General features: G+C 43.7%; 1 protein-coding gene across 5 annotated transcripts in view; it reads right to left on the reverse strand.

The window, feature by feature from the left end:
• TPK1 (thiamin pyrophosphokinase 1) overlaps positions 1 to 17,609 on the reverse strand; it is a 781,125-nt gene that overhangs the window by 740,835 nt on the left and 22,681 nt on the right. For 2 of the 5 annotated variants that reach the window (XM_040432721.1, XM_040432717.1), the window contains exon 2: positions 6,209 to 6,270. In XM_040432721.1, coding sequence (XP_040288655.1) covers positions 6,209 to 6,251 — 43 coding nt within the window. In that variant the 5' untranslated portion in view covers positions 6,252 to 6,270. Of the gene's footprint in view, positions 1 to 6,208; positions 6,271 to 12,852; positions 13,057 to 17,609 lie in introns of those variants that run through there. The other 3 variants (XM_040432719.1, XM_040432720.1, XM_040432718.1) reach the window with 3 other exon arrangements.

The raw sequence follows: 17,609 nt of genomic DNA on the forward strand, positions 1-17,609 counted from the left end.
CTTGAGTACCTAACGCTGGTAAGAGAATTTATCGGCTACTCTCTCACTTCCTGTGAGAGAAAGCACCAATCCAAAGGGGGTATGTATCTAACTAGTTAATTGTAACCTATCATTGTAGGTGTTGTTATTATGACAGGTTGGTAGCGTCACTCTTAAGGAGGAGGTCCTGTATGACCAGGTGCGCAGTAGTAATCACCGAAGCTCTTACCCTCCGTACGTACCCTGCTCCTATACTTAGTTCATATTTGCCGCCAGCTCGTATGCGCATGTGCGTGCCGTTAGATGGCCATTGCGCATGTGGGAGAACTTAACAGCAAAACAGCCCATTATCTTCCACTGCTCATGTGCTGAAACTTAGCCAGAAAAAGCCCGGCTGAGGATGACACTGTGGCTGCGCCTATACTTGGTTAGTATTCATGAGAGTTTGTATGCACACGTGCATGCCGTTTAATGGCCATTGCGCATGTGGGAGAACTTAACAACATAAATGCCCATTACCTTCTACTGCGCATGCGTTGGAACTTCAAAGTGAGACTCCACCAGAGAGTAATACTGCGGCTGCGCCTAAACTTAGTTCAGATGTACCAGAGGGATCACATGCGCCTGCGCGGGCCGATTGATAACAGTTGCACTTATGAGAAACCTCAAAAAAAGAGAGAAGGCCAACAGGGGATACTACTACACCTGCACCCATAATTTATTCGTATGTGCCAATGGTTAGCCGGCGTTTGCGCTACAGTTTCCTAGTTAGACACCTCGTAAGGGAAATGGTACGAATAAATTATTCTAGTATACAGACCTCCTATGAAAGACCCTTAGGACTACATAGTTTCTCTCTCTCATCATATTGTGATGGTAGTTATACAGATCTAATTTTTTACCGTATTAGTTTTGCATTTATAATGCTATACTTGCGATAGCTTGTGGCTTAAAGCTAGCATTAATATATCACATGCTTACTGTCTTTATAGCTTATGACTGTAATCAGCATTAATATGAAAGGGTGTTAACCCCATCTGGGAATACTTCTATCGGGTTTAATGCCCACCACAACATTACTGATGGTAGATCAATAAACCAGCGTTTGTATATGCTCACAATATATTCTATTTATTTCTTCAACGTATATTGTGCTGTCTTCATCTTAGAGAAATGATGAATAGGTAAAGCCTTCATTAAGGCCATTGGGGCTAAGGCTATTGAGGCGGTAAATCCACCTTATCTCTTCTTGTAGGAGAATTCTATCTAGATCCCCTCTCCGTGCCCCTAAGGTTTTTTTGCACACACACACCCCAGAATTTTACAGATTTCGGATCGCCATTATGGAAAGCTCTAACATGTCTTGATATTGTTGTATCCGACTTCGTATTAATACTGCTTATATGTTGGCAAATTCGTCGTCGAAATTCTTGAGATGTTTTTCCCACATACAGTTTGGAACACGGACAAAGTGCAATATAGATAATGCCCATTGTTTGACTGTTAATACATTTTCTGATCTCATATTTTCCGTCATCCAGGGGATTTGTGAACATCTTTTGCTTTTGTACGTATGGACAGAAGCTACATCTACCACACGGGTAGGTGCCTACTGTATTGGACTTCAACCAAGTGGTTTTTGGTGGATCCGTACTATGAAAGCTGTGTATTAGAAAGTCTTTTAGATTTTTACCCCTCCGATACGTAATCATAGGCTTGGATGATACAATCTCCCTAAGGTCATTGTCCATGCTTAAAACATGCCAATGCTTTTGTAGGATTTGAAACACCCTACGGTGTTGTGCATCAAATGTGCCAATACATCTTATAGGTGAGGCCGTATATATCATTTGTTGAGGTCGGTTTTCGATAGACCTCTGTCCTGATGTGGCTGCCAGATTCCAAAGAAATTCGCAGGTCAAGGAAAGTAAGCGTGTGCTGATGTATTTCTGAGGTAAATTTCATACCTATACCATTTTTGTTAAGGCTGGCAACAAAGTTGTGAAACAGTGCTGTTGTGCCATCCCACAAAATCAAAACATCATCTATATAACGACCCCAAAACATAATGTGCTTGGTGTATTGTGAAGAAACATCAGTGAAGACTTCAGTGTCCTCCCACCAACCTAAAAATAAGTTAGCAAAATTTGGTGCACATTTACTCCCCATAGCTGTCCCAACTAACTGCAAATAAAAGTGCCCATTAAACAAAAAATAATTGTGTGTAAGGAGAAAACGTAAAAGTGCGAGTACTAACTTATTGTCTAACTAGGAAACTGTAGCGCAAACGCCGGCTAACCATTGGCACATACGAATAAAGTATGGGTGCAGGTGTAGTAGTATCCCCTGTTGGCCTTCTCTCTTTAGCTCACTAAATATCTTTTCACGAGTTTTAAAGATTAATAAGTAAAAGTTATGTTTTATTAGTCTGGGACAAGAGTGGTTAGTAGCCGGTTAGGCATTAGTGGTTCTGTCCTTTCAGACACACGTGACATGATGGTGATATCTGCTGTGTCTTGTCTAATAGGATAAGAAAATGGAAAGGGAAGATATAATATATTTATCATTTCCCTTTACTTCTGTAATGAAGTGTTCCTCTAAGGTCCATTTTTTTGTTCAAGTCTATATAGATTTTCTCACCATAGTTGCATCTAGCGACACAATAAAGGAATGGATTCAAAGGTTGTTGCTTCTCTCCTAATTGCCTTATTAGGTTATTTCGGCTATTTTTTCAGATACACACTTTCTTTGGATAGTGTGTGTTCTACAGAGGCTATTCCTTCATTCCATTTTACCCTTGAAACCCTAATGGTGAAATTTTGGCGTATCCAAAGTAAACCCTAGAAAGGTTAGGCACTTTTTAAGAACTAGTATAAAGATTTGCTAAATTTCTGCTTCCATAATAAGATAAGATTAATAGGACTAGCAAGACCGTAAGAAAGACTATGAGACCGTCTGAACACACAATGCATGTTATTCCAGATATTATCTCTCAACCAATAAATTATAACCTTCACTACATGTGTAAAAGTATAATAGCTTTGGAGAGGGGCCAACACCATGCCATTCCAACAAAAATCTCTCCTCTGTATTTGAGCTGTAGCAAACATTTGTGTTTTGAGCTAAGTACATAACATGTCAAACGTCTATAACTTTAATACTGGTCTGACCAATCCATTCGGTTTTGGTCTTAAACATTTTGACGTGTCCATCCCTTTTCTGTTTCACCCGGTTTTGGGTACATTTACTTGGATCTGAACAAGTCTACATAATTCTGGGAAGGAATAGATAATTTTAATAAATTTCCCTGTAATTTTTGGGTTAGTTCCTGGGTAAATTGTCAGAAGAGGGAACCCATGCCTTCCTTCGTAGACCAGAAAGCTTGTGAACAACCTTCTAAACTAAAGGGTTTTCTGTTGTGCTGGGCATTTTAGTTCAGTAAAAATTTACAAACCCTCAGTTTATTTCGTGAATGACCTTCAGAATAGAGTATTCCTGATTTTTTTCAGGAGTAAATGGTCCATTGTGGGGTTAAAAATGAAAAAAAATGCAACTCGCCTCATGCACTTGATCGTGCAGCCGGGCTCGTCTTCTTTCTTCTTCTTGCAGGACCTGGCTGGAAAAGGACCTTCGGTGACGTCATCGCACTGACCACGTGGTGAGCGCGGTGACGTCAGCGCAGGTCCTGCTGAATAAAGATAGAAGCGCAATGACGTCACCAAAGGACCTTTTCCAGCTAGGTCCTGGAAGAAGAAGAAGAAAGAAGACGAGCCCGGCTGCACGATCAAGTGGATGAGGCGAGTTAAATTTTTATTTTATTTTTAACCCCACAATGGACCTTTTACTTAGCATTCTGAATTAATGAATGCTATTATTTTCCATTATAATAAAATATACAGAACACCGATCCCAAACCTGAACTTCAGTGAAGAAGTCTGGGTCTGGGTACCACAGTCAGTTTTTTATCACGCGAGTGCAAAACGCATTGCACCCGCGTGATAAAAACTGAACATTGGAACGCAATCACAGTCAAAACTGACTACAATTGCGTACCTACTCGCACTATTTTCCCTGATCGCAGACGCAAAGCATCCAGACCTAATCCGGACACGCTCGTCTGCAAGGGGCCTAACTCTGCCATCTCTGCTCACATTAAATGTTTGTCCTATAGGGACAGCACTACTAATTGCTTTTGAAATGGTAATGTAGATGTTGTGAGGGTAATGTAGATGTTGTAAATAATATCAGACCTGCTGTGTGTTACTTTAAATTGTATATTTTAAAGTAATACCTGTAGCTAAGCAGATTTATTTTTTTATTTTTACAAGTCAGATATAGTCCATCTGTGCACAAACAATATAGATGGGGGATTTCCTGCCAAACTGTCTCAGCATTTGTAACATGCTCCATTATTCCCTTTCCTAAGGAAAATTGTGGCACTTGACATGAACCCTTAGTCCCAATCTGTTTCAAAATGAGACCTGCAGCAATCATGTTCAAATACTTCATCTGAGACAAGTGCTGCCAAGTGAAGGTTTGTTCAAACAAGCCTTGTTTGCAAGAGCAGGTGTCATCTTTAATCATAAACACTGTTGTTTGCTCTTTTATAATAGCTCAAATGAGGTGTCAGTCTCTTCTGGCCCTATAAGACCCAACTGCCCATAAGACGCACCTAGGTTTTATAGGAGGAAAATAAGAAAAAAAAATGTATTTTTCATCAGACCTAACATCAGACCCCAATATCTGTAAAGAATAAATCAAGGCAACTGGACTTACTGTAGATGCCTTTATTTATTCTTTACAGATATACCATGACCTAGATAAATGAGAACCTTCACAGACATCAGACCCCAATGTTAATCAGACCTCAGATCAGACCCCCAATGTTAATCAGACCTCAGTTCAGCCCTCAAATGCAAATCAGATCTTAGCTTAGATCTCCAATGTTAATCAGACCTCATCTTAGACCTCCAATTTTAATCAAACCTCAGCTCAGATCCCCAATCAGACACCCAATGTTAATCAGACCTCAGATCAGACACCCAATCAGACCTTAGCTCAGACTCCCAATGTTAATTAAACCTCAGCTCAGACCCCCAATTAGACCTTAGATCAGACAAAAATAGTAAATAAATCAACTCACCTCTTCTGCCACGGACTGCCAGGCCACTCTGGAGATGCTGCCACTCTCTATGACCCAATGTTGCACAATGGAAGGTCACAGAACTGCCCTATGTCCAAATGCTGATGCTGTGCGCCGGTCACAACAGGCAGCGCCGGCAGAAGAAGACCAGGGAGTGGTGGGTACTGCCAGCACAAGGACCGTTGTATTTGCCGCTCCCAAGTCCGACTAATGAGCAGTATTTGGCCTACAAGATGCACTGCCATTTTAACCCCCACTTTTGGGGGACAATGTGCATCTTATAGGACCAAAAATATGATATACATATTTCTTCTCACACGAGATATAGCCTTTTCTGAGAATGTATTACTGAAAGTAACTGTTGCAATAGACAAGCTATGTTAGAAACAGTAGAACACTATCATTTTAGTTTTTTTTTTAGCTTTTTCAGGATCCCTGAGCCTTCCATGGGGATGTACTCACTGATACAGACATTTCTATGAAGCAAGCATCTACATTGCTCGCTGCCAGAATAAACTCTGAGGGAAGTACTCGCTCTTGCAAGACTTCCCCCGCAAGATCTTGGTTGATCTCTCATAAGATCTCACCCTTTCCTGATGGCAGAGGCAGCAGCCTACCCCCAACAGCTGGTAGTAGGTGGCACCCTCCCATGGAACAAAGCACTTTAAAATCTCTTTCTAAGCTAGAACCAGCCCTGTACCTCACATGGATCCCCCAATTCATTGCTCCAATTGCTCTGATAGATTTATTTCATGCTGACAGCTCGGGGGGGTGTCCTTTTTCACAGGGAGTGTCCTTTCTGCTGTATCTCTCTCTCTCTCTCTCTCTCTGTCACAGGTTCTAATAGTACATTTAACTGGTGGCAGTTGAAGGGTGATACTGAACATTTGCATTCACCTCAGTATGGTGGACATATGGATGAGGAAAAGAACAAGCAACAGGTGGCGCTATGCATAGATATTTTATTCAATTACTCAGTGGCTATACTAAATTTGTAACTATATGAAATCACAAAAGTATTCATATCAGGTGCTTATTTTTCTTGGGACGACCCTTTTATCTTAAATAATAGTCCACAATGCCTACCTGATGGCTGCAGACAAGCCAGAGGGGTAAACGTCTTCTCCATTTCTAGCTTTATCTTTCACCTGGAAATAAATGATAGAAGGTTATAATTGGGAGAAATATATTTGCTTTAACAATTGTTATGGCAGTGAAATAACAGGAGAAATCTTATGCAATATAGACTTTCACTTGGCAATGATTTTCTGGCACTTACGTATGAGACATTTCGGTTACGGCTATGCCGTTTGCTTAGCAGCACTATTTTTCACATACTCAACCCTGGGAAAATGGAATTGGAAGCTACGTATCTAAAGTTGCAAATGAGCTCTCACCGCCAGACAATGTCCAACAGAGGACTGACATCACCTTTACAAGGAACACATCCTGACTAAATATACAGTGATAATAATACTTAACCTGATCCGGACATAGAGCGTACCGGTACTCCCTGATTTCATGATCCTTAAGGACACAGGGCGTACCGGTACGTCCTATGTATTTCCGATCACCGCCGCTCGGCGGGCGGTGATCGGAACCAGTGCCTGCTCAAACCATTGAGCAGGCACCTTGGCTAAATGCGAGGAGGGGTCCTGTGCCCCCCCCCCCCCCGTGTAGGCGATCTGGGGACCCAATAACCCGGAACAGGATGGTGATCGTGGTGTGATAATACACCACCGATCACCATCCTTAGATCCTGAGAGGTGATGGTGACATTGGTCGGCTGGGCTGCGTCGTGTCTCAGAGCCAGCTATCTGTTCAGAGCCCAGGATTCAGCCAGCACCCCAAATGTGCCCCAGCACCACCAGGTATTTAGGGAAAGGCTAGGGACAAGTTAGATTAGGCAGGGATATTTAGGGAAAGTTAGTTGAAGAAAAAAAACAAAAAAAAAACTGTTTTGGTGGCATCACCCTAAATTGGGTGTCTGGGGTCCACAGCACAGCTGTGTGACACTAGACCCCACAGGGGTGCTGCAGCTTTCCCCCCTGCCCCCCCTCCCCACAACTTTTTTGGTGTGCAGGTAGTTTTAGTTTTTTTTGTGCGTACGCTGACTGTGGCCGGCACTCTTAGCGTCCGGCCACTGTTAGCGCATCACACACCCCACGGTTCATCAGCGATTTTGAATTTTTTTTTCAAATTTTTCCCCCTTTTTTTAGTTAGTCTTTTTTTTTTTTTGTCTGTTAGGTTTAGGGCGAGTTTACAAACACCCGTGCCCCCACACACACACGGACACCAAATAAAGATTTACATGCATGCACACACACACACACACACACACACACACACGCAGACACACACTCCCCTATGGCCCGCCAGATGTTCTCGGCCGAGGAGGCATACGCCCAGCTTGCCTCCGAGTCCGAGAGTTCCAGTGAGGACGAGGATGACCCCACTTTCCTATTGTCATCCGCATCCTCCTCATCATCTAGCGATGATGATGAGCCCCCAAGGCGGCAGAGACGCCGCCAGGCGGAGCAAGGGGGCCACCATGCTAGGGACCCTGTGGCCCACCCTAGTATGAGCAGCTCTAGGGCTCGTACTAGTTTTCCGGCCCACCAGTTAAATCCACCGGAGCCCCCTGCCAGTGAACTTGTCTGGTGTACCCCAGAGCGTTAAGAGCCTGTGATTTCTCATTTTGATGGCCAATCAGGAATCCAGATTTCCACAGTGGGCTTCACTGAATATGACTTTTTTTTGTCTTTTTTTCAGTGACCACTTTGTAAATCTAATGGTGGAGCAAACAAACCTGTACGCCCAACAGTTTGTTGCTCAACACCCGGCTCCTTTTTGGCTAGGCCCGGTGGCTGGACTCCGGTCAGTGCAGCCGATATGAGGACATTTTGGGGCCTCGTGCTGCATATGGGCCTAGTCAAGAAACCTAGCGTCAGGCATTGCTGGAGTGGGGACGTCCTCTACCAGACCCCACTTTACAGTACGGCTATGACACGCTCCCGGTTTGATGCCATCCAGAAATGCCTGCATTATTCAGAGATAATGCAGCATGTCCCCACCAAGGTGATCCTGCCTATGACCGCCTGTACAAAATCAGGCCGGTCATCGATCACTTTCGGGCCAAATTTGTACAGGTCTATGTACCTGGAAGGAAGGTCGCGTTTGATGAGTCTCTCATTGTGTTCAAGGGGAGACTCCTTTTCCGCTAGTATGTTCCCTCTAAGCGGGCGAGGTATAGCGTGAAGCTGTACAAACTTTGTGAGAGTACCTCAGGGTACACTTACAAGTTTCGCGTGTACGAGGGGCGAGATTCCCGTATTCAACCCCCAGAATGTCCCCCCACTCTGGGTGTTAGCGGGGAAATGTGTGGGACCTTATGCACCCACTGCTAGATAAGGGTTACCACCTGTACGTGGATACCTTTTATACTAGTATCCCCTTGTTCCAGTCCCTCGCCGCCAGATCCACGTCTGCTTGTGGGACCGTGCGGAAAAATCTACGCGGCCTCCCTACCTACCCCCTCCAGGTACCTATCCCCAGGGGTGAGACCTGTGCCCTTACCACTGGAAACCTGTTGCTGGTCAGATATAAGAACAAGAGGGATGTCCTTGTACTGTCCACAATTAATGGTAATGGCATCACCCCTGTCCCTGTGCGAGGTACCGCGGCAACGGTCCTCAAGCCCGATTGTATCGTCGACTACAATCGGTATATGGGAGGAGTTGATCTCTCTGATCAAGTCCTCAAGCCATGTAACGCCATGCGCAAAACCCGGGCATGGTACAAAAAAGTTGCGGTCCACTTGGTACAAGTTGCCATGTACAACTCTTTTGTGCTGTCCCGGAGCGCTGGCAACACAGGGACATTCCTTCCTACATTATGAGGCAGTCCTCAAGGGCCTGATCTTTTCGGAAAGAGCAGGCCGGAGTACCTTGGGAACTGTAGGCGCCCGGATCGTCCCTGGCCAACACTTTCCAGGTGTGGTCGGTCCCCCATACTGGAAAGAAGGGACGGACCCAAAAAAAGTGCAGAGTGTTTCACAGGAGGGGGATACGGAAGGACACCACTACTCAATGTGACACGTGCCCCGATCATCCGGGCCTCTGCATTATTGGTTGCTTCAGGGAGTACCACACTTCCATGGAGTACTAAATTTATATCCCAATTTAGCCACTGACAATCGGATAAAAAACTGGTTCTCAGACTTGAGACACTAAAACAAAAAAAATATTTTTTCAAAAATATTATTTAGTAAAACTAAAATAAATAAAAAAAAGTAGACATATTAGGTATCGCCACGTCCATAATAATCTTCTCTATAAAAATACCCCCCCAAAACCCCTCAGATGAACACGGTCAAAAAAATAAAATAAAAACGGTGCAAAAAAAAAGCAAGCGATCAAAAAGTCATATGCCCACCAAAATAGTGGCAATAAAACCGTCCTCTCATCCCGCAAAAAATGAGCCCCTACCTAAGATAATCGGCTAAAAACTAAAAAAAAAAATGACTGACTATGGAGATACTAAAATGTTTTTTTGTTTATAAAAAGATAATAGTGTAAAACTGAAAAAAATATAAAAAATTTGACATATTAGGTATGACTGCATCCGTAAGAATCTGCTCTATAAAAATACCCCCACTAACCCCTCAGATGAACACGGTAAAAAAAAAAAAGGTGCAAAAAAAAAGGTCTTTTTTTGTCACCTTACATCACAAAAATTGTAATAGTAAGCGATCAAAAAGTCATATGCCCCCCAAAATAGTGCCAATAAAACAGTCCTCTCATCCCGCAAAAAATGAGCCCCTACCTAAGATAATGGTCTAAAAACAAAAAAAATGACTGACTATGGAGATACTAAAATGTTTTTTTTTTGTTTATAAAAAGATAATATAGTGTAAAACAGAAATAAATTTAAAAAAGGTAGACATATTAGGTATCGCCGTGTCCGTAATAATCTGCTCTATAAAAATACCCCCCCAAACCCTCAGATGAACACGGTAAAAAAAAAAAAAAAAACTGTGCCAAAAAAGCAATTTGGGGCAAATTTCCCATTTTAATCCTTTTTTTTCCAATAACAAAGTAAGGGTTAACAGTAGTATTTAGCGAACTTCTGTTTTAAGTTCGGCGTCGAAAATTCGGCTTCCGGTTAGCGGAGAATCCCGATATGGATTCCGAATTCCGTTGTGGTCCGTGGTAGCGGTATCAATAATCGGCCATTATTGATTCCGCTACCACGGACCACAACGGAATTCGCTCAACACTAGTTAACAGCCAAACAAAACTTAATATTTATTACCCTCATACTGCAGTTTACAGAAACACCCCATATGTGGTCGTAAACTGCGGTATGACCAAACGGCAGGGCGCAGAAGGAAAGGAACCCAGTATGGTTTCTGGAAGGCAGATTTTGATGGCCTTTTTTTTTAGCACCATGTCCCAATTGAAGCCCCCCTTATGCACCCCTAAAGTAATAACTCCATAAAAGCGACCCCATGTAATAAACTACACCCCTCAAGGTATCCAAAACTGATTTTACAAACGTCGTTAACCCTTTAGGTGTTCCACAAGAGTTATTGGCAAATGAAGATGAAATTTCTATTTCTGGTAACCTTCCCTCACAAAAATGTAATATAGATAAACCAAAAATCATATGTACCCTAAAAATAGTCCCAACAAAACTGCCAACTTAGCCCGTAGTTTCCAAAATGGGGTCACTTTTATGTAGTTTCTACTCTAGGGGTGCATCAGGGGGGCTTCAAATGGGACATGGTGTAAATAAACCAGTCCAGCAAAATCTGACCTCCAAAAACCATACGGCGCACCTTTCCCTCTATGCCCTACTGTGTGCCTGTACAGTAGTTTACGGCCACATATGGGGTGTTTCTGCAAACTACAGAATTGGGCCAATAAATATAGCATTTTGTTTGGCTGTTAACCCTTGCTTTGTTACTGGTAAAAAATGGATTAAAATTGAAAATTTGCCAAGAAAATCTAAATTCTGAAATTTAATCTCCATATGCCATTAAAGGGTTTCTGTCACCCCACAAAACTTTTTTTTTTTTGGATAGTTATATTCCTTATAGCGCGATATAGGAGAATATAATAGTCTTACTTACTTTCATGCGGCCGATTCTTTAGAAAACGAAGTTTTATAATATGTAAATCAGTGCTCTACCAGCAAGTAGGGCGTCTACTTGCTGGTAGCCGCAGCAGAAAACCGCCCCCTCGCCGTGTTGATTGACAGGGCCAGCCGTGATCTCCTCCTCCGGCCGGCCCCGTCAGTATTTCAAAAATCGCGCGCCTCTGTTCATTCGGCGCAGGCGCTCTGAGATGAGGAGGCTCGTCTCCTCAAAACTCCCTCAGTGCGCCTGCGCCGATGACATCACCGAAAGAGAAGACGTCATCGGCGCAGGCGCACTGAGGGAGTGCTGAGGAGACGAGCCTCCTCATCTCAGAGCGCCTGCGCCGAATGACCAGAGGCGCGCGATTTTTGAAATACTGACAGGGCCGGCCGGAGGAGGAGATCACGGCTGGCCCTGTCAATCAACACGGCGAGGGGGCGGTTTTCTGCTGCGGCTACCAGCAAGTAGACGCCCTACTTGCTGGTAGAGCACTGATTTACATATTATAAAACTTCGTTTTCTAAAGAATCGGCCGCATGAAAGTAAGTAAGACTATTATATTCTCCTATATCGCGCTATAAGGAATATAACTATCCAAAAAAATAAATATGAGTTTTGTGGGGTGACAGAAACCCTTTAACTCTTGTGGAACACCTAAAGGGTTAACAACATTTGTTAAATCAGTTTTAAATACCTTGTGGGATGTAGTTTCTAGAAACCACAATTTTTGGATGGTTTCTATTATATAAGCCTCACAAAGTGACTTCAGACCTGAACTGGTCCCTAAAAATTTGGTTTTTGAAAATTTCGAAAAATTTCAAGATTTGCTTCTAAACTTCTAAGCCTTGTAACATCCCAAAAAATAAAATGTCATTCCCAAAATGATCCAAACATGAAGTAGACATATGGGGAATGTAAAGTAATAACTATTTTTGAAGGTATTACTATGTATTATAGAAGTAGAGAAATTGAAACTTGGAAATTTGCAATTTTTTAAAATAATAATTTTTTGGACTTCATTTTACCAGTGTCATGAAGTACAATATGTGACGAAAAAACAATCTCAGAATGGCCTGGATAAGTCAAAGCGTTTTAAAGTTATCACCACTTAAAGTGACACTGGTCAGATTTGCAAAAAATTGCCTGGTCCTTAAGGTGAAATAAGGCTGTGTCCTTAAAGGGAACCCGTCACCGGGATTTTGTGTATAGAGCTGAGGACATGGGTTGCTAGATGGTCGCTAGCACATCCGCAATATCCAGTCCCCATAGCTTTGTGTGCTTTTATTGTGTAAAAAAAACAATTTGATACATATGCAAATTAACCTGAGATGAGTCCTGTATGTAAGATAAGTCAGGGACAGGACTCATCTCAGGTTCATTTGCATACGTATCAAATTATTTATTTTTTTACACAATAAAAGCACACAGAGCTATGGGGACTGGATATTGCGGATGTGCTAGCGACCATCTAGCAACCGATGTCCTCAGCTCTATACACAAAATCCAGGTGACAGGTTCCCTTTAAGGAGTTAAAGAGAACATGTCATCAGAAAATTACATATTGTTTAAAGGCTGTGAACTAAACACATACCGCAATAATTGGCAGTAGAAAATACAATTACAATTGTTTTTGGATTCACCTTCACTTTGTATGGGCTCAGCAATGCTCATACCTGGTTTCCAGGCACTTCTGTATTCCCAGTTCAGGCTCTGTGGATGTTCCCTAAGCGCTAGGCACATGGTGCCCTCTCAGACTGGTTTTCACCTGAAGGAGCACATCTCTGCTCCCCCTCCTTTCTCTGAGCGTGTCTGTAAACCCCCTCCCACACTGCATTCTCCTTCACACTGACTGTGCCGTCATACTTCTGTGAAGTGAGAATTTAGGTGACATCCACATCTGCAGCAGACAATTCCAGAATTCTGTTCAGGCAAGGGAAGAAAATACCGGAATTGCTATATCTAACGTAGCTGGACACTGCCAGGGCCCAAAGGTTTCTGTTCACTGGTGTGCCTGGTTTCCCTGATGAATACCGGCATTCTGCTTGACAAAATAACGCTGCATGCGAACCCCCTTACAGTACTGCTGCCCCCTTAGTGCCCTTTATCAGTACTGCTTCCCCTTTAGTGCCCATTTTCAGTATTGCTGCACCCTTTGACTACTGCTGCCCTCTTTCAATACTGTTGCCTCCCCTTTTGCTCCCTTACAGCACTGCTGTCCCCTTAGAATGCCTTTACAGTTCTGTTGCCCCCTTAGTGCCCATTTACAGTACTAGTGCGTAGTGCCCCCTTCAGTACTGCTTCCCCCTTATGGTGCAGCTGCCGCTTTATAGTACTGCTGTCCCTTTAGTGTCCCCATACAGTACTGCTGGCCATAAGTGTCCTCCTTATAGTACTGCTGCCCCCTTTTTTCACCATTACAGTCCTGCTGCCCCCTAAATGGCCCCCATACTGTCCTGCTACTGATAAGAAGAAGCGCTGTGTTCTCTGGTTAAGTAGTAGAACAAAGGACTTCTTTATATGAGACTCGACTGTGCAAGCAGAGTATTAGGATTGCCAATTCTCAGTTACATGATGAAGCAATGTGTTCTGTAATTAATTAAAAGGAGAGCACAGTTCTTCTTCATGTAATTGGGACTTGGCGATCCTAATCTTGTGCTTGCACAACTGAGTCTCTTCTCCAAGCGCTATGCACAGCGGGCAGAGAAGGGAGGATGCCATGTTCTGTACGCTATAGTACAGAAGGCTGGCAGATCGCACAGCCTGGTCCTGGTGGTCAGGGCTGAAGATTGTGTTCTACAAGGATCATTTACGCTACTGGGAAATACAGGGCACAGTATAATATACTAGAAGCTAAATACTGTAAAGATATTAGTCCTATCCCCCAATAATAATACATTTAGTGACTATATATTACCAACATACATAGCCTAAATAATACCGCCTGGACAATAGCTCATTCCACAACTGGTTAACAAACACTGTAACATTCTGGCCCCATGCGTTGACTGCATGACGCCGCCATACAGTGACTGGATAAAACCTCCATACAGTGACTGGATAACGCCTCCATACAGTGACTGGATAACGCCTCCATACAGTGACTGGATAACGCCTCCATACAGTGACTGAATAACGCCTCCATACAGTGACTGAATAACGCCTCCATACAGTGACTAAATAACGTCACCATACAGTGACTGAATAACGCCTCCATACAGTGACTGAATAACGCCTCCATACAGTGACTGAATAACGCCTCCATACAGTGACTGAATAACGCCTCCATACAGTGACTGAATAACGCCTCCATACAGTGACTGAATAACGCCTCCATACAGTGACTGAATAACGCCTCCATACAGTGACTGAATAACGCCTCCATACAGTGACTGAATAACGCCTCCATACAGTGACTGAATAACGCCTCCATACAGTGACTGAATAACGCCTCCATACAGTGACTGAATAACGCCTCCATACAGTGACTGGATAACGCCTCCATACAGTGACTGGATAACGCCTCCATACAGTGACTGAATAACGCCTCCATACAGTGACTGGATAACTCATCCATACAGTGACTGGATAACTCATCCATACAGTGACTGGATAACTCATCCATACAGTGACTGGATAACTCATCCATACAGTGACTGGATAACTCATCCATACAGTGACTGGATAACTCATCCATACAGTGACTGGATAACTCATCCATACAGTGACTGGATAACTCATCCATACAGTGACTGGATAACTCATCCATACAGTGACTGGATAACTCATCCATACAGTGACTGGATAACTCATCCATACAGTGACTGGATAACAGGTTATAAGGGGGCACAGTATTGAGTATAAGGGCACAGTACAGGGTATGGTAAGGGAGCACAATGCAGGGTATAAGGGACATAATACAGAGGGCACAGTCACATGACCTTGTGACATCAAAAGGTCCTTATGCTGCATGCGGTTTAGACACCACCATAATGAGAGGCAGAGGAGTGAGACAGGTGACCAGGGCCCTGGATGGAAAAGAGGGGTGTACACAGCAAGTACTGTAGGTGGAAGAGGCTTCATACAAGAAGTACAGGGCAGGAGGTCTGTGCAGGGCAGCCATAGAAGACAGGAGGGGTGGAACAGGAGCTCTGGATAAATTAGGGAGGAAAGGAGACAGCAGGGGCTCTGTGGGGATGAGATGAGATAAGGACGGTATATGGGGCAGGGGATAGGTGTCAGGGAGTCTATGAAGGCTTTATGAGGCAATAAAAGCATTAAAAAAGCATTGAAGCTGCTGGTCTAAAGCATCCAGACAGCAGCAGCTTCAAGAGTTCCCCTCCATCCCACAGAGAAGAGAAAGTGCAACCTCACTTACAGGCTGTCTGCATCTCTTCACTGCTCCGGTCCACCCCCACTCCAGGGCATGTTTTCCCCTAACCTGAAGGATCCCCAGGTGTAGCCAGCTGAGATCGTTAGGGGGAAATAAAAGCACTGGTTGCCTTGTTGGCTAGAGACGCTGGATTCTGTGTGTGTGACCTGCGCTCAATAGGTGAGCTAGAAACTAATCTGTATTAGTTAGAGCCCAGACGGGCAGGAGTTTATTTTGTTTGGCTTTTGTTTTGTGGTGCTGGAACTTCACCGTACCTAGTGAATTATAACTGGGTTTGTCTGTAAGGCTACTTTCACACTAGCGTTCGGAGCGGGTCCGTCTGATGTTTCTGGACGGATCCGCTCCTATAATGCAGACGTTTGCATCCGTTCAGAACAGATCCGTCTGCATTATAACTTCGAAAAAATTTTAAGTGTGAAAGTAGCCTGAGTGGATCCGTCCAGACTTTACATTGAAAGTCAATGGGGGCGGATCCGTTTGAAGATTGAGCCATATAGTGTCATCTTCAAACGGATCCGTCCCCATTGACTTACATTGTAAGTCTGGACGGATCCGCTCGCCTCCGCACGGCCAGGCGGACACCCGAACGCTGCAAGCAGCGTTCAGGTGTCTGCTCACTGAGCGGAGCGGAGGCTGAACGCTGGCAGACTGATGCATTCTCAGCGGATCCGCCTCCACTGAGAATGCATTAGGGCCGGACGGCTGCGTTCGGTGCCGCTTGTGAGCCCCTTCAAACGGAGCTCACGAGCGGACACCCGAACGCAGGTGTGAAAGTAGCCTAAATTGCCGGGGTGTCAAAAAATAAAGCATCAATTTGGACTTTAATCCTGTTGTCTGCAAATGAATCTGTCACCACCACCCTGCTTGAGAGAGCAACCCCTTACACTAGATTTTGCAAGGAGATGTAAAACTAAATTCTATTTTTTAAATAAAAATGACTAGGTCACGTTTTCTCACTGAAGTTAAACCAGCCACACTCTCTTGAATCCCATTTACAGTCTCTCTGGAATCCTCTACATACGTTTATTTAATTAGGAGAGAAGATCAAGCTGCTGGTCAACACGTCTGGTTGGTTTTCATCCCCTAAAGGAAACAAAGGATCAAGCATGTTCAAATCCCTATTGTCAGAGATCAGGGGACTTTTAGGCTACCTGCACACTGTTGCAGGCTTTCTTGTAGAAATTCCACACAAATTTCCTTGAGGATTTCTGTATGCTTCCGCACCAAAAACCACACGTGTTACTTGTGGTTTTTGGTGCAGATCTCTCCCTTGCACTGTAAAAGGTGAAATCTGCACAAAAGAACTGCACAAATAATTGACATGATGAGAATTTCAAAATCTACATGGCATGTAAAATTCTGCATGGAACGAAAAAACAAAGGGGGTCATTTATTAAACAAAAATACGCCTATAGTAGTGGCATTTCTGGCACAAGTTGCCACGCAAAGGACCTTTGTGTCGCAATCTGCGATTATTCCCCGCTCACGCCAGGTCTAAAAAAAAAAGGGCCGTGGCATTGGATGGGCTGGTAGGCCCGTCTCATTTACCGTTTTCTGCACCTGTTTTAGGAGCAGAAAGTGGTCTAAATTTAAGACAGCTAGGAAGACAGCTTAGAAGCTGCGGTGGATCTGCCAAAGTTATGTAGAGACCGGCGCCTCTACATAACTTCGGCGATCCTCCGCCAGCACATTGCCTTATTAAGACTGGCGTCTAAAAGATTGGTCTTAATAAATGTGCCCCAAAGTGTACATGAGATTGGTCTAATCTCATACACTTTGCTGGTACTGTGGTTTTTCTGCATGAGAATACTTTCGTAAAAATACGTGCATAAACCGCAACGTGTGCAGGTAGCCTTAGGCTGTCTTTAGAAATATGAAGTCTTCAACTGAAACTGTGTTTGGCAAGTTTAAGCCTTTAATAACTTTGAGTGGGAACTCTCAGCAGTATGGATAGGCTT

This window comes from Bufo bufo, chromosome 5, assembly GCF_905171765.1.
Source record: "Bufo bufo chromosome 5, aBufBuf1.1, whole genome shotgun sequence".
NCBI lineage: Eukaryota > Metazoa > Chordata > Amphibia > Anura > Bufonidae > Bufo > Bufo bufo.